Below are 20698 nucleotides of genomic sequence, written 5' to 3' on the forward strand. Positions count from 1 at the left end.
AGGTAGGCTGGGGAGTTATTCTTGTGTGTTTGGTCATTTTCAGTCACGTCTGACTCTTCGTGACCCCATTTGGGGTTTTCTTGGCAAAGATACTGGGGTGGTTTGCCGTTTCCTTCTCCAGCTCATTTTACAGATGAGGGAACTGAGGCAAACAGGGTTAAGTGACTTGCCCAAGGTCACAAAGTGGCCAGATTTGAACTCAGGAAGATGAGTCTTCCAGTCTCCAGGCTCTGCACTCTATCTACTCTGCCACCTAGCTACCCACAGTTATCATTACCACTCATCAAATACAGAAACTGAGGTACAGGGAAGGTTATCGGTCAAACTGCTAGTGACTTGTCAGAATTAGGACTAGAACTCAGTTTTCTCTGGGCTAGGTGCCTTGGGGAAGACAGGAGTCCCTGCCTTCAGGAAGTGCTGGGGAGGCAAGACACAGATAACTGGAAAGATAACCACTGTTGGGGCAGCTAGGTGGCGCAGTGAATAGAGCACTAGCCCCAAAGTCAGGAGGACCTGAGTTCAAATGTGGCCTCAGACCAGACACTTGACACTTACTAGCGGGTGTGACCCTGGGCAAGTCACTTAACCCCAGTTGCCTAATTAAAAAAAAAAAGATAACCATTATTGTTTAAAAAAAGACACCCTAGCTCGGCCAGGTTGACTGGAGCTTTGTCCCAGGGCTCCAAATTTAGAAGGAACTGACAGCACTTTGAGAATCCTTCAGCAGCATAGAAACAACAGCATTTGCCACTTAGCAAGAAAATGGAGTTAAAATAGGAAGCTACCAGATGGCAGCTGGCTCGAGTTTCTTCCCACCCCACCTCTGCCTTGGTTTGCATTGTGACAGGGTGTTGGGGTCTCTGTCTCTCTACCATATGGTGGCATCTACCTTCCCCTCCTCAACAAAGGTTGTACTTCTGTTTTATTTGTCTGGGTGAAGCAGTTGGGGTTAAGTGACTTGCCTAGGGTCACACAGCTAGTAAGTGTCAAGTGTCTGGTTTGAGGCAGGATTTGAACTCAGGTCCTCCTGACTCCAGGGCTGGTACTCTATCCACTGCACCACCTAGCCTCCCTGGTTTGTGCTTCTTGTTGCTTGTCCCTGATGCCTGTCTGCCGTAACCAAAAAATAAACATTTATTAAGTGCCTACTGTGTGCCTAGCAGTGTGCTAAGCCAGAAAGAGATCACAAATATCTCAGGCGAGCTTTCTTATCTATGCTAAAAGTCATTGCAGCATCTGTACATGTAAATTCACATGTAAATATCCCCAGCTAATAAGCACAGTGCTTTATATGCAGCACTCACTTAGTAAATTAATAAATTAATCTCCATTAATTAATTAGTTGACTGATTAGTTAATTCATATGAGGGTAATTTGAAGAACTTGAATAGGTTTAACCTGAAGAAAAGATGGCATAGAGGTAGCCATGATACACTAGATGTCTTCAAGTAAATTGAAGTATCTTCCACCCACTTGTGGAAGAGGGGTGAGATTTGTTTTCTTGGCCCCAAAGGACAGAATGAAGAGAAACTCATGGCAAAGAGGCAGGTTTTAGGTTTGGTGCAAAGAAAGATGTAATCATTAAAGCTATCCCAAAGTAGAGTGGGCTGCCATGAATGAAAATGAGGAAAGAACTTGACTCTTCATGTTGGCATGGAGGGGTGAGGGTGGAGGGCGATTGTTTTTCCTTTTCAATTTGGAGTGGGGGATGGGAAGGAGAAAAGCAGATTTTTGCTGGCTGAAAGAAAAGAAAATTTAATTAAAAAAGAAAATGATTGAAAAAGCCTTTATTAAGGAAATACTATATGCCAAGCACTCTGATAAGACCTGGGGATACAGGGAGAAAAGTGAGACAATCCCTCTACTCAAGGGACTCACACTCTGATTGAGGGAGGTAGGGCGTTCAGAAGGGTTCATTTAAAGGGCTGATAAGGGAGATAATGGGTCCCTGTCCTCTCACTAGAGGTCTTCAAGGGAAAGCTAGATGACCATTAGCCAGGGAAGTTCTACAAGGGATAACTGTCCTGGTAGAGATTAGACTAGGTGCCCTCTGAAGTTCCTTTTGACTCCTTATGTCTCTGAGTTAAGGGATGAATGCCTGCTTGATAGACAGATGGGCGTGAAGATGGATGTAGTGGTATATGATAGGAAGATGCAGCTAGGTTGCACAATGGGTAGGGTGCTGGACCTGGAGTCAGGAAGACCTGAGTTCAAATCTTGCCTCAGATACTTACTAGTGATGTGACTCTGGGCAAAAGTCACTTAGCCTTTGTCTGCCTTAGTTTTTTCATCTGTAAAATGAGGATAATAATAGCACCTACCTCCCATGGTGGTTGTTAGGATCAAATGAGATGTTTTTAAAGTGCTTTCTAAATCTTAAAGTGCTATATAAATGCTAGCTATTGTAATTATTATTAAAATGGCCATAGAGGAGATTATGTGGAAGGTAAGCCATGGGGATCTGAGGATGAGGAAATAGGTACAAAAGTTTGTCTAAGGCAGAGGTTCTTTAACTTCTTGGCGTTCTGAGAAGCCTATGCACTCCTCAGAATGATGTTCTTAAATAATTGAAAGAAATGATATATTTCAGTTAGAGGTAATTGAAAACAAAGATATATTTTCTTTCCCATCCAAGTTCAGGGACCCCATGAAATTTATCCCTGGACCCACGGCTAAGAACCCCTGGTCTAAGAAGACAAGGAATGGGTACAATACTTGAAGGAATGGAGATGGGAATTTTGGTAATCCCGGAAGAATGAATGTCAATGTCACCTCTTGAACCAATAATCAATAAACGCTTATAAGTGCCAGGCATCTCTAACCTATCTCCTCATACCTTCACAGCGCTCGTTGTCACCCAGATCCACATCTCCACCACCATCCCCAGAGGTAAGTCTGTTGTCCCTCCCACCTGGACCACATGCTCAGCCCTTTCCATATCCTACCTAAACTCCACCATGTGAAGATATTAGTTACCTGTTGGCACCTCATTCCCATTCTATATAGTCCATTAGATGGGAGAATCATGGGACTTTATATGGGGACACAAGTTAGAGCTTATAGTACCACTGGCCAGTTCTGTCTGTATAATCCAAGGAATACATTCATTGCCTGGGCCAGTAGCTACCCTGGTCAGTCTCTCCTGAGATCTCTCCATTGTCATGGCCTTATACTGAGCTGAGAGAGTAGAGTTGGGTTACCAGGGTAGGGGAACCTGGGAGCTGTGGAAGGGTGGAGTTAAAGTGGAAGAAGCCACAAACAGATCCACATTGAGCTATTCTTCTCTTGCCCAGGTGGTATGGCCAGAAAGCAGGTCACCAGGGACCATGTCTCAGACCCCTGCGCCCAGGACTAGTGGGACCCCCCGGAGCAGCCTGCCTCATTTCCATCGACCTGGTAGGTTTCGCTATCGTCATCAATGCTTTCTTTTTTCCAGACCTGACTTTTCCTGACTAGGCACCAAAAGCACAGTCCCCTCCTTGGCTAACAAGATGAGGGAACTGGGTAGGCCAGCCTCTATGGAGTAGACTGGGAAAACTCCCGTAATGCTAAGCTCACTAGGTGGTAGTTCCTGAGACTGGTAAGCCAATGTTTTACCTCTCCCACTCAGAAAATGCCTGAAGTGCAGGTTAACACTATCACTTCTCCCCAAGCCAGTTTCTGACTCTCTCCATTGAAGTTGTCCCATTTGTGTCTTGGACCGTACAGCAAGACCTGAGGAATTCCTTGCCCAGACACTAACTTTTCCCCTTCCATTTGGCTTTCCTCTTCTCTCACCTGGTCACCTCAGCCCTTCTTCCTTCCACTTGCCCTTATTTTCATTCCGTATTGCTTCTTTTTCACAGAGACCGCTCGTGCAGAATTTAACATTTATAAGAAACCTCCCATCTACAAGCAGAGAGGTAGGATTTCCTCCAAATCCCCTTCCTCCATTTATATTAGGCTTGTAAGGGCGTGAACATTAGGGGGTGGTGGGATGGTAGAGCAGTTAGGACAAAGGATGGGGTGAAGGGAGCTTGGGCAGAGGGTAAGGTGGTTAGTAGATAGGAAAAGGAAAGAGTTTGGCTGTGTGTTAATTGTCTACGTTGCTCCTGGCTTTACAGAATCTGTGGGAACAAGTCCCCAGAGCAAGCACCCCATTGAGGACCTCATCATTGAGTCATCCAAGTTCCCAGCAGCCCAGCCCCCAGACCCCAACCAGCCAGCTAAGATCGAAACTGACTACTGGCCATGTCCACCATCTCTGGCTGTTGTGGGTATGAGGGGTAGGGGCAGGGAAACTTCAAGGACCTCACTCACAAATTCCTTCTTGTTCCTACTTTTAAAAAAGTTATGTTTAAGTTTTATTCATGCCTTTTGTTTTTATACCACTTCTAGGTGTATTATCCCTAACCATTCTACTAGCCAACTGAACCCTCATTTGTAAAATTACTGAAACCTGGACCACATCTGACATTGTATATAATATCCCACACTTATAGGTTCCCTCCCCCCATTCCCCGACTCTGTAAGGAAGATCTTGTTCTCCAAGATCTTGGGCCTCTGTAGTCCTCTTACCACCAACCCAATGCTTCCTACCTTCTTCTCTTTAATAGTAATTTCTTTTTCCAGTTATATATAAAGACAAATTTTAATATTAATTTTTTTTAAAAATTTGAGTTCCAAATTTTTCCCCTCCTTCTCTTACCTCCCTCCCTTCTAAGACAGTAAGTAATTTGATATGGGTCACGTATGTGCAGTCACGTAAAACATATTTCCATATTAGTCATGTTGTGAAAGAAGAAGCAGACCAAAAGAAAAAAAATCACCAAAAAAAAAATAAAGTGAAAATAGCATGCTTCGATCTGCATTCAGACTCTGGAGGTGGATAGCATTTTTCATCGTGAGTCCTTTGGAATTGTCTCAGGTCATTGTTTTGCTGAGAAGAGCCAAGTCATTCGCTGTTGGTCATCATAAAATGTTGCCGTTACTGTGTACAATGTTCTCCTGCCCACCTGTTTTTAAGACCTGTTCTGGCTGCCGCAACCCCTAGTGATCTGTCCCTTTCTCTGAGCTGTCATAGACTGTGCCATTCCTTTGACTTTTACCATATATTGCTTTGTGTTCTTAAGTTAGGTATCTTGTTGCCCCAAATAGACTATGAGCTCTCTGAGGGCAGGGACTAGGTCTTATATCTTTTTGCCATCTCCCATAGTGCTTAGCACAATATGTAGCATACGGTAGGCGCTCCAGAAAACTTGGTGGAATGACTAACTGATGCACCTGACTCCAGTATTTTCTTTTTTCAAATAATTAATTGATTGATTGATTGATTCCATTTAAAAGTTTTCTTTCACTATATATTTCTCCTCTCTCCTCTACTCTGACCCTTCCTTCTAACAAAGAAAGAACAATTAAAGCAATAGCCAACATTCTGCTCTATTTTCCAGAGACAGAATGGAGGAAGCGGAAGGCATCTAGGAGAGGAGCAGAAGAGGAGGAGGAGGAGGAGGAAGACGATGACTCAGGGGAAGACATCAAGGCTCTAAGAGAGAGGCAGAGAGAGGAACTCAGTAAGGTAGCATCCCACTTGTTCCTGGGCCTCACGTCCACATTTTCCCCTAAACCCTATGGCAGCTGCCATCTGGTCCATCCTGGAAAACTGGCCCAGTTAGAACGTGTGAGGAAGGCTCTTTCCTGCCAAATGTTACATAATGTTCTTGAGGGCAAGGAATGCCCTAAAAATACTGCCTGCACTCGGTACATTTTTTTTCTCCAGAAAAGGAGCTTGGGGAAAAAAAAGATGCTTGAGCAGAAGCATAGACAAAGTGGGACTCTCAGGGCCAGGGCAACAACTGCCTGACTGTTTGAAGGGATGAAGGATTGGGCAGAGAGAGGACACAATCAATATCCAGGTTGGGGTTAGAAGGGGTAGAAGACACAGAAACAACAAGGCTGAAGTGAAGAGGACGGAGCATATAGGAGAAAACTGGGACAAAGGCATAGAGGTGGGAGATGGGCACAAAGAACTATGCTTCTCTGATCCGTGGTCGAGGGGAAGAACAGAAAAGATGGCAAAGAAATGAGGTCCTTCTATTAACCACAGCAGAGTCTATGCTCTGTTCTTGCAGAGGTCAAAGCTACAATGTAGGAGATCATGGGACAAAAATAAGAAAGTATATAGGGTTCAGGGGCACCCACAAGAATTTCGTCTCTATGCTCAGCATGGCACCTACTGGACCTCCATATCTATTCCTTCTAGATATGGGACAGAGGAATCCCAGGCATCAGGATCCACTCACAGTTTTCCTCTTCCAGGTCACCTCCAACTTGGGGAAGATGATCCTGAAGGAGGAGATGGAAAAGTCCTTACCCATTCGTAGGAAAACCCGCTCCCTGCCTGACCGAACACCCTTCCATACTTGTAAGTTTTATTGAGGGAATCCTGGATTCCAAGTCTCCCACTCCACCCAAGGGACCAGAATCAACAGACCTTATGACAGCGTACTTATGACAGTACTTGTACGAAGGGGTGGTCTTTTGTACTTCAGCAATAGGACTCAGTACTATTGAGTACTTAAGACATATGCCTAGCACATTTAGCTGCAGTTGAACATACAAGAAGAATCCCTGTTCTTCAGAAAGTCACTCTTACTTGGGGGAGGGAGGCAAGACTGACAAGAAAAACAATATTGGACAATAAAAGATATTACAGAACTAAAGGCTAGCTTGTGTACCATATGGTACCATTGTTTACTACAGCATTACAGAGGAAATGGATATGAATGAGAGCTGGAGTGACCAGGGAACCAATCGATAAACAATACAAAATAGCTAGAATTTATGTAGCCTTTAAGGTCTGCAAAGTACTTAACCTAAAAAGGAGGTACCCATTTTACAGATGAGGAAACTAAGGCAAAGGGGTTAAGTGACTTGCCCAGGGTGAAACAGCTAGTTAAATGTCTGAGGAAGAATTTGAATTCAGATCTTCCTCATGTCAAGTCCAATGCTCTATGCTGCCTGAATCAACAAACATGAATGAATGAATGAATGAATGAATAAATGAATGAATGAATGAGTGAAATTTGAACTTATACACACACACACACACACACACACACACACACACACACTAACAGATCAATTAAGACTGGCAGTATATGTAACATTCCAGACTCAGTTCCCTACCTCTGCTAGGAAGAAAAGTGCATTTTTTCAACTCTTCTTGTTGCCAAACTCGACAAAGATTTATTAAGTTGTTAAGTGTTTACTATATACATGTATTGTGCTGGGTGCTGGGAAAGATACAGAGAGAGAAAAGATGTGGCTCCTAATCCTCCATCTGACTCTAACCCACTAGTCATTCCATCTCTTCCTCTGCCTTAACCCCTCCCAAACCTTTGTCCAAATAAGACCTCCAATCCTTTTATCCCTCAGTACTTCCTCAAGTCATTACCTCTTTTCTGACTTCACTTTCCTCCCTTTCTGGTTGTGACCAATTCAGTTCTACCCTGTCTTATACCCTTCAAACCTGGCTTCCTTGTCCATTTGCCAAACCCCAGCCTTGGATTAGTGCTACCATCTGCCCCCTCTGATCCTATTTACAATGCTGCTGAGTGGAGCTGGAGGAGATCACAAAACTGAGCTGATAGGGTCCACCAGGACTTTATGTTATCTAACCTCAACTGGGCTCTCACTGCAGCAAGGCAATCTTTTTGCTCCCTCTCCTATCCCACTCCTCACATAGGCTTTCCTAAACCCTTTTTCTCCCTAGGTTTCTCTCTCCAATCTCAGCTGTGAGCTTCTCTCGTCTTCAATTCAAAATCTCTGAACATCGATTTCCTTCTTTACCGCAGTCTTTGATAACAAGATAGCCCTCTCCATAGATCAAGGCTAACCCTTCAAGGTGTGCCCTTTATCTCATATCCTTCTGGATGATTATCTTCCCAATCACACTCCCTTTTTCTCTTTAATCTTCCATCTTTTCCTAACTACCGGTTCCTTCCCTGCTGCCTACCAACATGCATAGGACTCCCCAATCCTTAAAAAAATCTTCACTAGATCCTACTACAGTAGACTCTACCCTTCTAGTAGACCATATCAGAGGATTTGATACCCCTCAGATCTTGTGGCTCCCTTCCCTTTCTTTGCCAAACTCCTAGACAAAGCTGTCTACAGTTATTCCCTCTACTTTTCTCACTCACTACTTGGCCCTTTGCAATCTAGCTTCCTATGTCATTACTTAACTGAAATTGCTCTCTCCAAAGTTACCAATAATATCTTAATTGCCAAATCCAACATTTTTGTTTTTTGTTTTTGTTTTTTCCAATTCTCATCCTTCTTGACATTTAGACAGAATTTGACACTGGAGACCACTCTTTCCCCCTGAATACTTCTTTTCTGAGTTTTTGTGACTATTCTCTCTTGGTTTTCCACTTCCATGTCCAAAGACTCCCTCTCAGTCTACTTCGCTGGCTCATTGTCCACTTCATATTCCCCCAGTTATGTGGGTATACCCCTAGACTCTGTCCTGGCCCTCTTTTGTCAGTCAGTCAACTAGCATTTACTATACTATATACTATACTTACCATGTGCCAAGCACAGAGAATATAAATACAGTAGGAGAAAAACGCAGCCTTCGGCTTCATGGAGCTTATGTTCTAATGGGAGGAGAACACAACACATAAAAGGAGTCTGAAAGCAGAGGGGAGGAGACAAGAGTACCCTGCCTCTGGGGCCTGGTAGAGGAAGTCTTGAGTGCAGCCTGGAGAGGCATGAGACATGCCTTTAGAGGGCCTAAGTGCCCTCCTTAAATGAAGGAAAAGCCATCCAATCAGAGGGAGAGGCTACAAGGGTAGAGGATACTTCCAATGTATAGATTCCATGACTAGAGTGAGGCTTGAATATGAAGAACTAGGGAGTCTGGAAGAGGAAGGACAGAGTACAGACTGGAGATGACCTTTTCATATCTCATGGGTTTAATGATCATTTCTATGCAGATATTTGTACATAAATATATGTATATATGCATACACATATGTATACATACATCATACATACATGCAGGCAGGCATGCATCCATCCCAGTTTCTCTCTTGAAATCCAGTATGGAATCAACCAACTGCCTGTCAGACATTTCGAACTAGATGCTCCATAAACATCTCAAACTCAGCCTGCTTCAGCAAGTCCCCCTAGCTCTTCTCTCTTCCAGACTTTCCTATTTCTTTGTAAGAGTATCGCTATATTCCCAGCCTCAGTGTTATCCTTATTTTCTCACTCTCACTCATCTCATATTTGCAATCAGTTGCCAAATCTTGCTATTCCTACCTCTACAACATCTCTCTCATTCTCTTCTCACCGTTCACAAGCCACCACCCTAGCTCAGGCCTTCGTTACCTCTCACCTGAACTTTTGCAGTGACGTCCTAGTTGATCTCCCTGCCTTAAGTTCCTCCCCACTCCAATCTGTCTTCTGCTTCACTGCTGACATGATTTTCCATAAGCACAGATATGATCATGCCACTCCCCTACTCAAATAAACTCTATTGGTCTTCTATTGATTCTAGGTTAAAATGTAAATTCTGTGGAAGCCCTTCACAACCTGACCTCAACCTCTCTTTTCAGCTTCGTTCTACAGTTTTTCTATTCCTATACTCTAGACAGCTAGGTGGCACAGCAAATAGAGAACCAGACCTGGAGTCAGGAAGACCTGAGTTCAAAAATGGCCTCAGACGTTTACTAGCTGTGTCACCTCAAGCAAGTCATTTAACCTCTGTCTGCGCCAGTTTCTTCATCTGTAAAATGGAGATAATAGTACCTCCCTGGCAGGGTTATTGTGGGGATAAAATGAGATAACATCTGTAAAGCACTTTGCAGACTTAAAGCACTGTATCAATGCTGGCTATTATGATAATCTAGCCAAAGAGCCCTTCTTCCTCTTCCTCACACGCTTCATTACATCCTTGGTCTTGGTGTCTTTGCACTGGCCTTCCTCCATGCCTAGAATCCATCATTCCCTCAGATCGGACTCATGGAAGCCATCTCTTCTTTCAAGACTCTGCTTAGGCATCATCTACTGAAGCCTTTTGGGTCACCTGCAACCCCCCCCCCATACAGCTACTAGTGACACCCTCATCACACTACTTTTTATGTATTTTGTATTTATTCTCTATGGGCTCATTTATACACATGTTGTCTCCCCATTAGAATGTAAGTTCTCTCAGGGAAGGGACTATTCCATTTTTAACTTTGCATCTCTAGTACCTAGAACAGACTGGCAGGTAGTTGTTTATTGTTTGTCAGTCATTTTTCAGTCATGTCTGATTCTCTGGGACACTCTTTAGGGTTTTCTTGGCAGAGATACTGGAGTGGTTTGCCATTTCCTTCTCCAGCTCATTTTACAGATGAGGAAACTGAGGTAAACCGGATTAAGTGAGTTCCCTGTGTCACACAGCTAGTAAGTGTCTGAAGACAGATTTGAACTCAAGAAAATGAATCTTCCTGACTTTAGCCCTAATACTGTATCCACCGTGCCTAGCTGCCCCTGGCATATAGTAGGTGCTTAATAAAATGCCTTTTAATTGGTTAATTCAATGATTCCTTTCTTCAAGGAGCTTATTGTCTTTTTTAAAATTAAAATCCACCTTCTCTCTTTCCTCCTCCCCCTCCTACTGAGAAAGCAAGAAAAATAAATTGTTAAGCAAATATAGTTAAGCAAAACAGATTCCTATATTGTCCATGTCCCCTCCCACTCAAATGTTCCATTCAACACTATGAGTCCATCGCCTATCAGGAAATGGGTAGCATGTTTCTTTTCTTTCTTTCTTTCTTTCTTTCTTTTTTTTTTGGGCGGGGGGGGCTAGGCAGTGGAGTTAAGTGACTTGCCCAGGGTCATACAGCTAGTGTTATGTGTCTGAGGCCGGATTTGAACTCAGGTCTTCCTGAACCCAGGGCCGGTGCTCTATCCACTGCACTACCTAACCATCCCCTGTAGCATGTTTCTTTATGAGTCCTCTAGAATTGTAGTTGGTCATTGCATTGCCATCATTGTAGTGACCAGTGTTCCTTTTTTTTTTTTTTGCTTTTGTTAGGCAGTGGGGTTAAGTGACTTGCCCAGGGTCACACAGCTAGTTAAGTGTTATGTGTCTGAGGCCAGCTTTGAACTCAGGTCCTCCTGACTCCAGGGCTAGTGCTCAGTATTCCTAAGTCTTTCATAGTTGTTTGTCTTTAAAATATTGTTGTCGTTGAATAAATTATTCTCCTGGTTCTGTTCCCTTTACTTTGTATCAATTCATACAAGTCTTCCCAGGTTTCTCTGAAATCATTCCCTTCATCATTTCTTACAGAACAATAGTATTTCATCCCATTCATGTACCATAACTTGTTCAGTCATCCTCCAAATGATGTCTGGGCACTCTCTCAATTTCCAATTCTTTGCCACTACAAAAAGATCTGCTATAAATAGCTTTATACATATGGGATCTTTTCCTCTACCTCTGATTTCTTTGAGGTATAGTCCTAGTAGTGGTATTACTGGGTCCAAGGATATGCACAGTTTAATAGCTTTTAGAACATATTTCCAAATTACTTTCTAGAAAGACTGAACCAGTTCATATCTCCACCAGCAGTACATTAATAACCTGTTTTCCCACAGCCCCTCCTGCATTAGTCATTTTCCATTTTTGTCAGCTTTGCCAATCTGATGCATGTAATGTGGAACTTCAGAGTTATCTTAATTTGCATTTCTCTAACTATTCCCACTTTTTTTCATTATTTCCCTTAAGATTCTTGACCTTTTGTTCCTCCAGGTGAATTTTGTTATTATTTTTTCTAGTCCTATCAAGTAAAACTTTGGTAGTTTGATTGGTATGTCATGAAATAAGTAAATTAATTGAGGAAGCATTGTCATTTTTATTATATTGGTTCAGTCTACCCATGAGTAATTAAAATTATCAAGATCTGTATTTATTTGTGTAAAAAGGTTTTTGTAGTTGTGTGCATATAATTCTTGTGTATGCCTTAGGAAGTAGACCCCTAAGTATTTAATACTTAGTAGTTATTTTAAGTGGAATTTCTCTTTCTATCTCTTCCTGTTGTTTTTTTGTTGATAAATATAAAAATTTTGATGATTTTGTGGGTATATTTTATATCCTGCAACTTTGCTGGAGTTGTTGTTTCAGGTTTTTTTAAATAACTATTCAGGGTTCTCTAAGTAAACTATCATATTATCTTCAAAAAGTGATTATTTTGTTTCTTCTTTGCTTATACTTATTTCCTCAATTTTTTTTGTTGTCCTATTACTATAGCTAGCAATTCTAGCACTATATTGAATAGTACAGCCTTGCTTTATCCCCAATCTTATTAGAAAGGCCTCTAGTTTATGTCCATTACAGATAATGCTGGATCTTGTTTTTAGATAGAAACTACTTATTATTATTAATTCTTGTGGTTCCTAGTGTTTTTAACAGAAATAGATTTGGGCTTCTTATCTAACAGGGGAATAAGATGCAAACACAGATAACTATAATAACTCACACACACACACAAATGAATTAGAGGCAAAGTGCTGATTACTAGTATGGAGGATCAAAGAAGCCTTCCTGGAGAAAGTCCTATTCATAGGCTTTAAAAGATATATAAGAATTCAGTGGGCAGGGGCAGCTAGGTGGTGCAGTGGATAGAGCTCCAGCGTTGGAGTCAGGAGGACCTGAGTTCAAATCTGACCTCAGACACATGACACTTACTAGCTGTGTGACGCTGGGCAAGTCACTTAACCCGATTGCCTCACCAAAAAAGACCCCCAAAATAAATAAATAAATAATTTAGTGGGCAAAGACAAGGGAAGGCATTCCAGGCAAAGGTAGCAGCCTAAGCAGAGGCAAGAGAATCCAGTGTGTGTTGGGACAGAAAGAGGGGACTGGTGCTCTCTGTTGAATTGAAGCTTGGGAATAGTCAGCAATGAGGAATAAAACAAGATAAGGCTGGAGAGATACCATAACACTGGGTTGTGTAAGGCCTACAAGGCCAGGCAGTGGACTTTGAATTGAACAAATATTGAACTAGAATTCAACTTTATAGGGCAAGGAAAGGCAAGAGCATTTATTAAGCTCTTACTATGAAGGTTTGACATGACCAGATACGTAGGGAAGGTTGTCGGGAGAAGAGGGAATTTGAGCAGGTTCTAGAAAAGTGGTTGGGATTTGATGAGGTAAAAGGGAAACAAGGCAGGCATCCCAGACGCTCGTCACGAATTTTCCTCTTTTTAGTGTGGCTGGAAGGAGGGGGAAGAGGGAAGGTGGTGGATGTGAGATATAAGCCAAAAGGGTCTCTAGTCCTTCCAGTCCCTGCCTCCCAAGTGATAGTTATATGGCTTCTTGCTGTCTTCCAGCCTTGCATGCAGGAACATCCAAGTCTTCCTCACTGCCAGCCTATGGCCGGACCACTCTCAGCCGGGTAAGGCCCCAAGGTGTGCCAGTTAGAAGGCAGGGGTATAAGTGAGGGATCCCACTCTACTCCTTTTGGGGCACAGGAAACTCCCTTATTCTAATGAGTCCAGACAAGAAACACTTCTAGATCCTCCTCTGACCCTGTTGTGTCTTTTCCAGCTACAGTCCACAGAGTTCAGTCCATCAGGGAGTGAAGCAGGAAGTCCAGGTGAGCAAAGGAGGACCAGGCCCTGGCCACTAGGGAAGGAGGCACTGGCGGGCCCCTTGAGATACCGATGCAGTCACTAATTTTCCTTTCAGAAGAAGGTTGTGGTGAAATGGGGATGGGGAGTAGAAGTTGGGGGACCCTGGGTCAAGTGAAAGGTCTGAAAGGCCTGCCCGGTCCTGGGGTTCTCTCTGAACAATGGCTGTTTTCTTCCACAGGCCTTCAGGTGAGTGGTCTCCAGAGGGGAACATGATCCCTGCCAGGAATTTGGAGTTCCCAGGATGTGTCAGCTGGGAGGTGGGAGGGAATGAGGGGCTGAAGAGCTGACTGATGAAGAGGAGAAAAGCCCAGGGTACGGCTGGGGAAGTCTCCCCTCCCCACTCTGGCTCATGGCGGCTTTGGTCCCCTGCAGAATGGAGAGGGCCAGAGGGGGAGGATGGACCGGGGAAACTCCCTGCCTTGTGTGCTGGAGCAGAAGGTGAGGGGAAGAGCCAGGGAGCTTCTGGGCCTGGAGGGTCGGGGGAATGTCAGTGGGGAAATAAGACAATCAGGAAATGGGGAGAGGGGCTGGGTAAGATCTGGGCTAGACCTGGAAGGACAACAGGGGAGATGGGTGGACATGAGGGAGAAATGGCATGAGACCCAAATATACCCTGAGAGTTGATAAAAGGTTCTGGGGACTTGGGGACTTTGAGACTAAGACAGTCCTAAGAACCCAAGAGTCTCTCTCCCTCATCCCCAACCCTCAGCAGATTTATCCCTATGAGATGCTGGTGGTGACCAACAAGGGGCGTTCCAAGCTGCCTCCGGGTGTGGACAGGATGAGGCTTGAGGTATGTAGGCCCAGATCTACTGGGGAGGAGGGTTGCACAGGGGACTTTCAGGGCCTGAGCTCTCCAGCCTCAAAGTGCAAGACAACCCAGCTGGTTGGCAAGGAGAGAAGGAAGGTCTCAGATAAAGCTGTCGTCCACTGCTCCTTAAGATACCTCTGTGTGGTCTCCCCTTACAGAGACATCTATCAGCAGAAGACTTCTCGAGGGTGTTTGCCATGTCTCCTGAGGAATTTGGCAAGCTGGCTCTGTGGAAACGCAATGAACTCAAGAAGAAGGCCTCCCTCTTCTGATTGCCCTCACCCTCTCTTTGACCCAGCCCCAAACACCTGCTTCAGGGCTTTGGACATAGGAGTTGTGAGATCCCAAAGTACCTTCTTTCACTGCTGAGTGGGAGCAACCACCTCTTAGGGAAGTGGAGGGATGGGGTGAAGAAGAGGTAGACACGGTACCCTAGGGCAGAGGGGAAGAAGATGGGAAAGGCTAAGACCTCTACAGGTCATGGGCCTAACAACCAGAGACTTTCTCTCACCTGGTGATGGTTCTAGGTTGACCCTACCTCCTTTCATCACTCCTACTTTCCCGCCACACAAGGCAGGCCCAGGCTACACCCTGGTACAAAAAGGGTTAAAGTTTGCCCTGGTTGAGGGCCCAGACTCCACTCCTACCCCCCACATCCAGGTATCAAAGGCTTAAGACTTACTCAAATCAGGTACTAAGAAATGGGCTAACAGAAGGGAGGGTGAGGGATACAAGAACAGAGAAGGTAAAAGGCAAACTCTGATAACTCCAGGATTCTTAATGTGGTGTCTACAAGCACTCTCCAGACTCTGATAGTTTTCCTTCTAATGGGACTCCCTTAGAGGCTGCTGGAGTCCTAACCCCAAGCTGGGGAGCTTTCTTCTAGCTCAGTCTGTTCCTTTCCCCACTACCCCAAGCTCTGGAGCCTCTTGTTACAGCCCTTTGGCTTCCCCTGATGCCCCAGGTTAGCCGAGGATATTCTGAACACAGCCTCTCACTCCATCAACAGCCTCAAGTCAGAGCCTAATAGAATTCTGGTTTCCAGCACCAATCCAGCCACTGGGGACAAGCTCTGGAGGACCTTCCACATGTCCCTGCTCCCAGGCCTCTTATAGCACCCACTCATCCCGCACTGAGCTCTTAAAAGAATGTAATTTATTGGGGCACCCCCTAGCTGCTCTCGCCACCTAATCCACCACCTCCCCATCCTCATGACCCCACCCTACACAACACTCCTGCCTTCTCATCTCTACAAATTATATATATGTATATATATTTTTTTCTGCTTGGGCCTGGGCTCTCTTCCTCTCCAGACTGGCATCCCTAACCACTCTGTGGGTGATAATGCTGGGGGTGGTGGAGGGAGAGAGGGAGAGGGAACTCTGATTGGAATTAAATGACTGGATCAGGCCCTCAGGTCTACTAATTCTTTATGGGACATCAATGTCCGGGGAAAGAAGAGCTAGGAGTATGTGCAGTATGATACGGGGAGTCCATTCCCATCCAGGCCAGGATGCAGGTAATCTCATTGCTGTAACCATCAGTGTCTATACAATCTCAATGCAGTAGAATGAGCACAAGACTGGGGACTCAAGTTCTATCTAGTTCTAGCTTTGCCCCTAATTCACTGCATAACCTTGAACAAATCAACTCCCTGGGCCTCAGTTTCCTTCACCATCAATGAGGGGATTAAACTAGATGAATAATAGCTCATGTTTAAAAAGCACTTTACAATGAACAAACACTTTCCTCACAACAACCCAGGGATATAAGTAATGCAAGGACTGCCCCAGTTTGTAGGTGAAGAAACAGAGAGAGGTGCCTCTTTTTGTATTCCCAGCACTTAGCACAGTGGCACATAGTAGGCACTTAATAAATGTTTATTGATTGACTGAAGTGACTTGCTCAAGGTTAATAATAATAATAATAATAATATAATAGCATTTATAAAGTGTTTTAAGGTTTGCAAAGCATTTTACAAATATCTCATTTGATCCTGACAACACTAGGAGGTAGGCACTGTTTGTTTTTTTTTAATTTTTAGGAAATTGGGGTTAAGTGACTTGCCCAGGGTCACACAGCTAGTAAGTATCAGGTGTTTGGTCTGAGGCCATATTTAAACTCAGGTCCTCCTGACTTCAGGGCTGGTGCTCTATCCACTGTGCCACCTAGCTGCCCCCAGAGGTAGGCACTGTTGTGCAGTTTCACACTTTATAGTTGAGGAAACTGGGATAGACAGAGGTTATATGACTTGTCCAAGGTCACATAGCTACTTGGTGACTGAGGCAGGATCTCAACTCAGGGCTTTCTGATTCTAGGTCCAGCTCTCTCTATGCAATGTGCTACCTAGCTTGCCTAAGGTCATATAGCTAGTAACCGTTGGAATTAGATGCAAACCCAGCCAGATCTTCTACCTCCAAACTCTTTCAACTCCATTATGTTGTACCAGCTGTGTAACCTTGGGCTGTGACTTAAGGTTTATGAGCCTCAGTTCCTTAAATGGGGGCAATAACATCTACAGTACCTATGTCAAGGGTTTGTCTCAAGGCTCAAGTGAGGTAATGTATATAAATTGTTTTGCAAACTTTAAACCTCTGTTAGCTTAGGGCTATTATTATTTTCCAAAGGAATGTCAAGGTAGGCAGTAGAACTCTTGGGGTCATAGACCTAGAGCCAGAACAAATCTTGGAAGCCATTGGGTCCAATCCAGATGACTTACCCAAGTTAGGTAGTGAATCACAGAGCTAGGAGGAAATTCAGGTCTTCCGAATGTAGTCAAGACATTATGAAGGACAGGCCAAGAAGCTGCTAGAATTAATGGAAAACTCCACCAATAATAAATCCATCAATTCAAATTTTCACTTGACCTTCCCTGTTGAGTCAATTGTAGGTATGAGGAGTAGAGGCTCATTAGAGGTAAGTAATAATAACTAGCATTTATAAAGCTGGTTGCTATCCTTTGTTCTCAAAGAGAACCAAAATGACATTACTATGTTGGGTTCAAGGTACAAGGTGTCCGACTGGCTGATCAGACCAATGGGAGCTCAGAAGGCTTAACCACAGGTTGGGTGTCCATGTGAACAGTCGGGGTGGAGATCTCTCTAAATTTGCACATCTCACATTTCTTTTGAGCTACTGCAATTCTACTTTGCTCATAGAGCACAGCGCCCTCTTTGATACAGGCACAGCATGTTGGATGGTCCTGTGCTAGGGTCTCCCGTGTCTCACAATCAATTCCAAAGTTCTTCAGAGAGACATTGAGTGTGTCCTTGTATTGTTTCTGACCTCCATGTGAGCTTGCCTTGAATGAGTTCTCCACAAAATCACTTAGTGTGTGTCAGGCACTGTGCTAAGCACTTTACAAATATTATCTCATTTGATCTTCACAACAACCCTTGGAAATAGGTGCTATTTTTATCCCCATTTTACAGCTGAGGAAACTGAGGCAAATAGAGATTAAGTGACTTGTCCAAGATCACACAGCTAGTAAGTATCTGAGTCTGGGTTTGAACTCAGGTCTTCCTGACTCCAGGCCAAGTCCCTTATCTACCATGCCACCTAGCAGCCCCAGCAGCTAACTAAAGGTTTGTGTAACAAGAACAGAGGATTTGGCTCATTGGAGCCTAATTGTGGATTATATTTCTGTAGCCTTTTCTAGTTTTCACCCCATCAGTCATTTTTCAGTTGTGTCCAACTCTTCCATGACCCTATTAGGGGTTTTCTTAGCAAAGATACAGGAGTGGTTTGCCATTTCCTTCTCCAGCTCATTTTACAGATAAGGAAACTGAGGTAAACAGTGTTAAGTGACTTACCCAAAGTCACACAACTAGTGAGTGTCTGAGGCTAGATTTGAACTCACCCTGGCACTGTGCCATCTAGCTTGTTTACCACCTTGTTTACCATAGGTGTTTGCCATTTTGTTTACAAAGTGCTTTTCTATACATGTCTCCTTCAGAGGCCCAGGGGTTTAGTGGAATGTTGGTTTTGGAGTCAGAGGACTTGGCTTTATATCCTGTTTCTGCCCACTTGCTAGTTATGTGACCTTGGGCAAGTCACTTTTCTGTTCTTCTGTTTCCTCATCTGTAAAATGGGTGTGTTAGACTCAAGGGCATGCCGGAGCCAGCTCTAACCAGCTTGTGAGAGCTGATTGTGAAATTTTCACAATTTCATAATCGCAAATTTTCACAATGCTCAATGTGAGCACTTACCTCAGAAATCGGCAGTCACTACAAATCAGGGCTTGATTTATTGTTTTATTCAATATCTTAGACTGAAGAAAGTATTAATTACATAGATTAAAATTAAAAATGAGTGTGCATAGTTTTCCCATCTGAGAGCCAAATTGTTAAACATTCACCAGCACCCGACCCCCCATTAGACTTCATGGTTTCTTAAGTTGTCCACAGCTTTGAAATCTCGATAACCCTATAGGGGAAGGCAAGAATTACCACCCTCATTTAAAGAAACTGAGGCATGTAATGGTTAGGTGACTCAGTTAAAGTTAATTAGTGGTGGAACAAAAACAAGATTTTTGTTCGTTTTTACTTCCAACTCTGGCCTTCTTCCACTCCCCCTATATTAAGTTATCCCTCAAGAGAGAATTGGGAAGTTAGGAAAGAGAAATGTATAGTTGACTTTAGAATTTCTCCTGGAAAGGGAAATCAGGCTAAAAGAATGGTCTGGGACCTCCAGGTATTATGGTTACCTATAGCTGATCTAAATTGTTGGGACCATCCAAAGACAGAGCTTCAGTCTGAACTCTCTAATTCTAAACACCCTAAGGAGACTGCGTGAGGCTGTCAGGCTCATTTAGCTATTGATTCCTGAAGCCCTGGTTCCAGAGACACCCTTAGGATAGTTGGACCACATTCACATCAATAGCCCTATATCCCACTAATCGCACCTTCAACCCCCAAGTCTGTATAGTTCAATTCCTTAGGAAGGGATTCTATCACTTGGATGCAGCATGGAGTAGTAAAAAAGAACAAAGACCCAGGAGACCTGGGTTCTAGGTTTGGCTCTGCCACTGATTGGCTAAGTCACTTAATTTCCCTGGGCCTCAGTTTTCTGTTCTGGAAAATAAGGAGGCTGCCACTAAAGGATCTCTAAGGTCCCTTTCAGCGCTAACAAAAAAATCTGTTCTTGTGTCTTTTTCATTCTGTTGGCCCAAAAGGCTTGAAGTGTTATTAAGTGGCTAAAAGACAAAAGCCCTAGAGCTAGGAGAAGCCATCAGAGGGGCCCAGGCCTCTAGCAGTTAGGACATGTTCTGTTTCACACTCTTCTCCATCTCCATCAGTGTGAAAGAATTCTTTATTGTAGGTGATTGATGGAAAACTTGTAACACAAATCCAAAGGTGACTCCACTGGCCCTTGCTGAAAGCTAGGGTCAGGTCCTCCTTGTTGTAACTTTGCCAGTCGCACCAGCTACCACACAGAATAGGTTGAGCCTGGAAGACCCTATTTAGACAGGTAGATGTGTGACCCTGGGGTAGACTCAGAACTTTTCTCAGCCTCCACTTAATAGAATTACATTATACTAGCTATTATTATAATGGAAAAACACCAAGAAAAAGGGATTAAAGAAAATTGTTTCCTAGGACAGCTAGGTGGTACAGTAGATAGAGCTCTGGCCTTGGAGTCAGGAGGACCCGAGTTCAAATCCGGCCTCAGACACTTGACACTTACTAGCTGTGTGACCCTGGGCATGTCACTTAACCCTGATTGCCTCACTAAAAAGCAAAAAAAAAAAAGAAAGAAAAGAAACTTGGGTTCTAATCCCTACTCTACCACTGGACAGCTCAGACCTTGGGCAAACCACTTTACTATTATGTCTCCATAAAGTTGGGAAATAACCAGCCTGGAGGCAAAAATAAACAGTTTCTGTCCTCACGGAGCTTACATTCTATTACAGTTGGAAGAAAAAAGATTCACCATATACACAAATAAGAATAATGTAAGGAAAATTAGAAGGAGGCAGCTAAGAAGCTCAGTGGTTAGAATGCTGGGCTTGGAGTCAGGAAGACTTGAGTTCAAATTTGACCTTAGACACTTACTAGTTGAGTGACTCTAGGCAAATCACTTAACCTCTGTTTGTCTCAATGCACTGGCAAACCATTCCAGTCTCTTTGCCAGGAAAACCTTATGAACAGAATGGTCCATGGGGTCATGGAGAGTTGGACATAACTAAACAACGACAACAACAGGGTCATTAGAAATACA

General features: G+C 43.7%; 1 protein-coding gene across 1 annotated transcript in view; it reads left to right on the plus strand.

The window, feature by feature from the left end:
• Positions 1-15889, plus strand: part of DMTN (dematin actin binding protein) — a 44765-nt gene extending 28876 nt beyond the window's left edge. The window contains exons 7-18 of the mRNA XM_020975717.2: positions 2845-2889; positions 3294-3396; positions 3846-3902; positions 4104-4256; positions 5430-5557; positions 6298-6403; positions 13366-13430; positions 13583-13631; positions 13847-13854; positions 14041-14106; positions 14378-14461; positions 14638-15889. Of these exons, the coding sequence (XP_020831376.1) occupies positions 2845-2889; positions 3294-3396; positions 3846-3902; positions 4104-4256; positions 5430-5557; positions 6298-6403; positions 13366-13430; positions 13583-13631; positions 13847-13854; positions 14041-14106; positions 14378-14461; positions 14638-14751 (978 nt within the window). The 3' untranslated portion in view covers positions 14752-15889. The remainder of the gene's footprint in view (positions 1-2844; positions 2890-3293; positions 3397-3845; positions 3903-4103; positions 4257-5429; positions 5558-6297; positions 6404-13365; positions 13431-13582; positions 13632-13846; positions 13855-14040; positions 14107-14377; positions 14462-14637) is intronic.
• Positions 15890-20698: the final 4809 nt, after the last annotated feature.

The sequence above is a fragment of the Phascolarctos cinereus genome, unplaced genomic scaffold, assembly GCF_003287225.1.
Source record: "Phascolarctos cinereus isolate Bilbo 61053 unplaced genomic scaffold, phaCin_HiC Scaffold_2;HRSCAF=192, whole genome shotgun sequence".
Taxonomy (NCBI): domain Eukaryota; kingdom Metazoa; phylum Chordata; class Mammalia; order Diprotodontia; family Phascolarctidae; genus Phascolarctos; species Phascolarctos cinereus.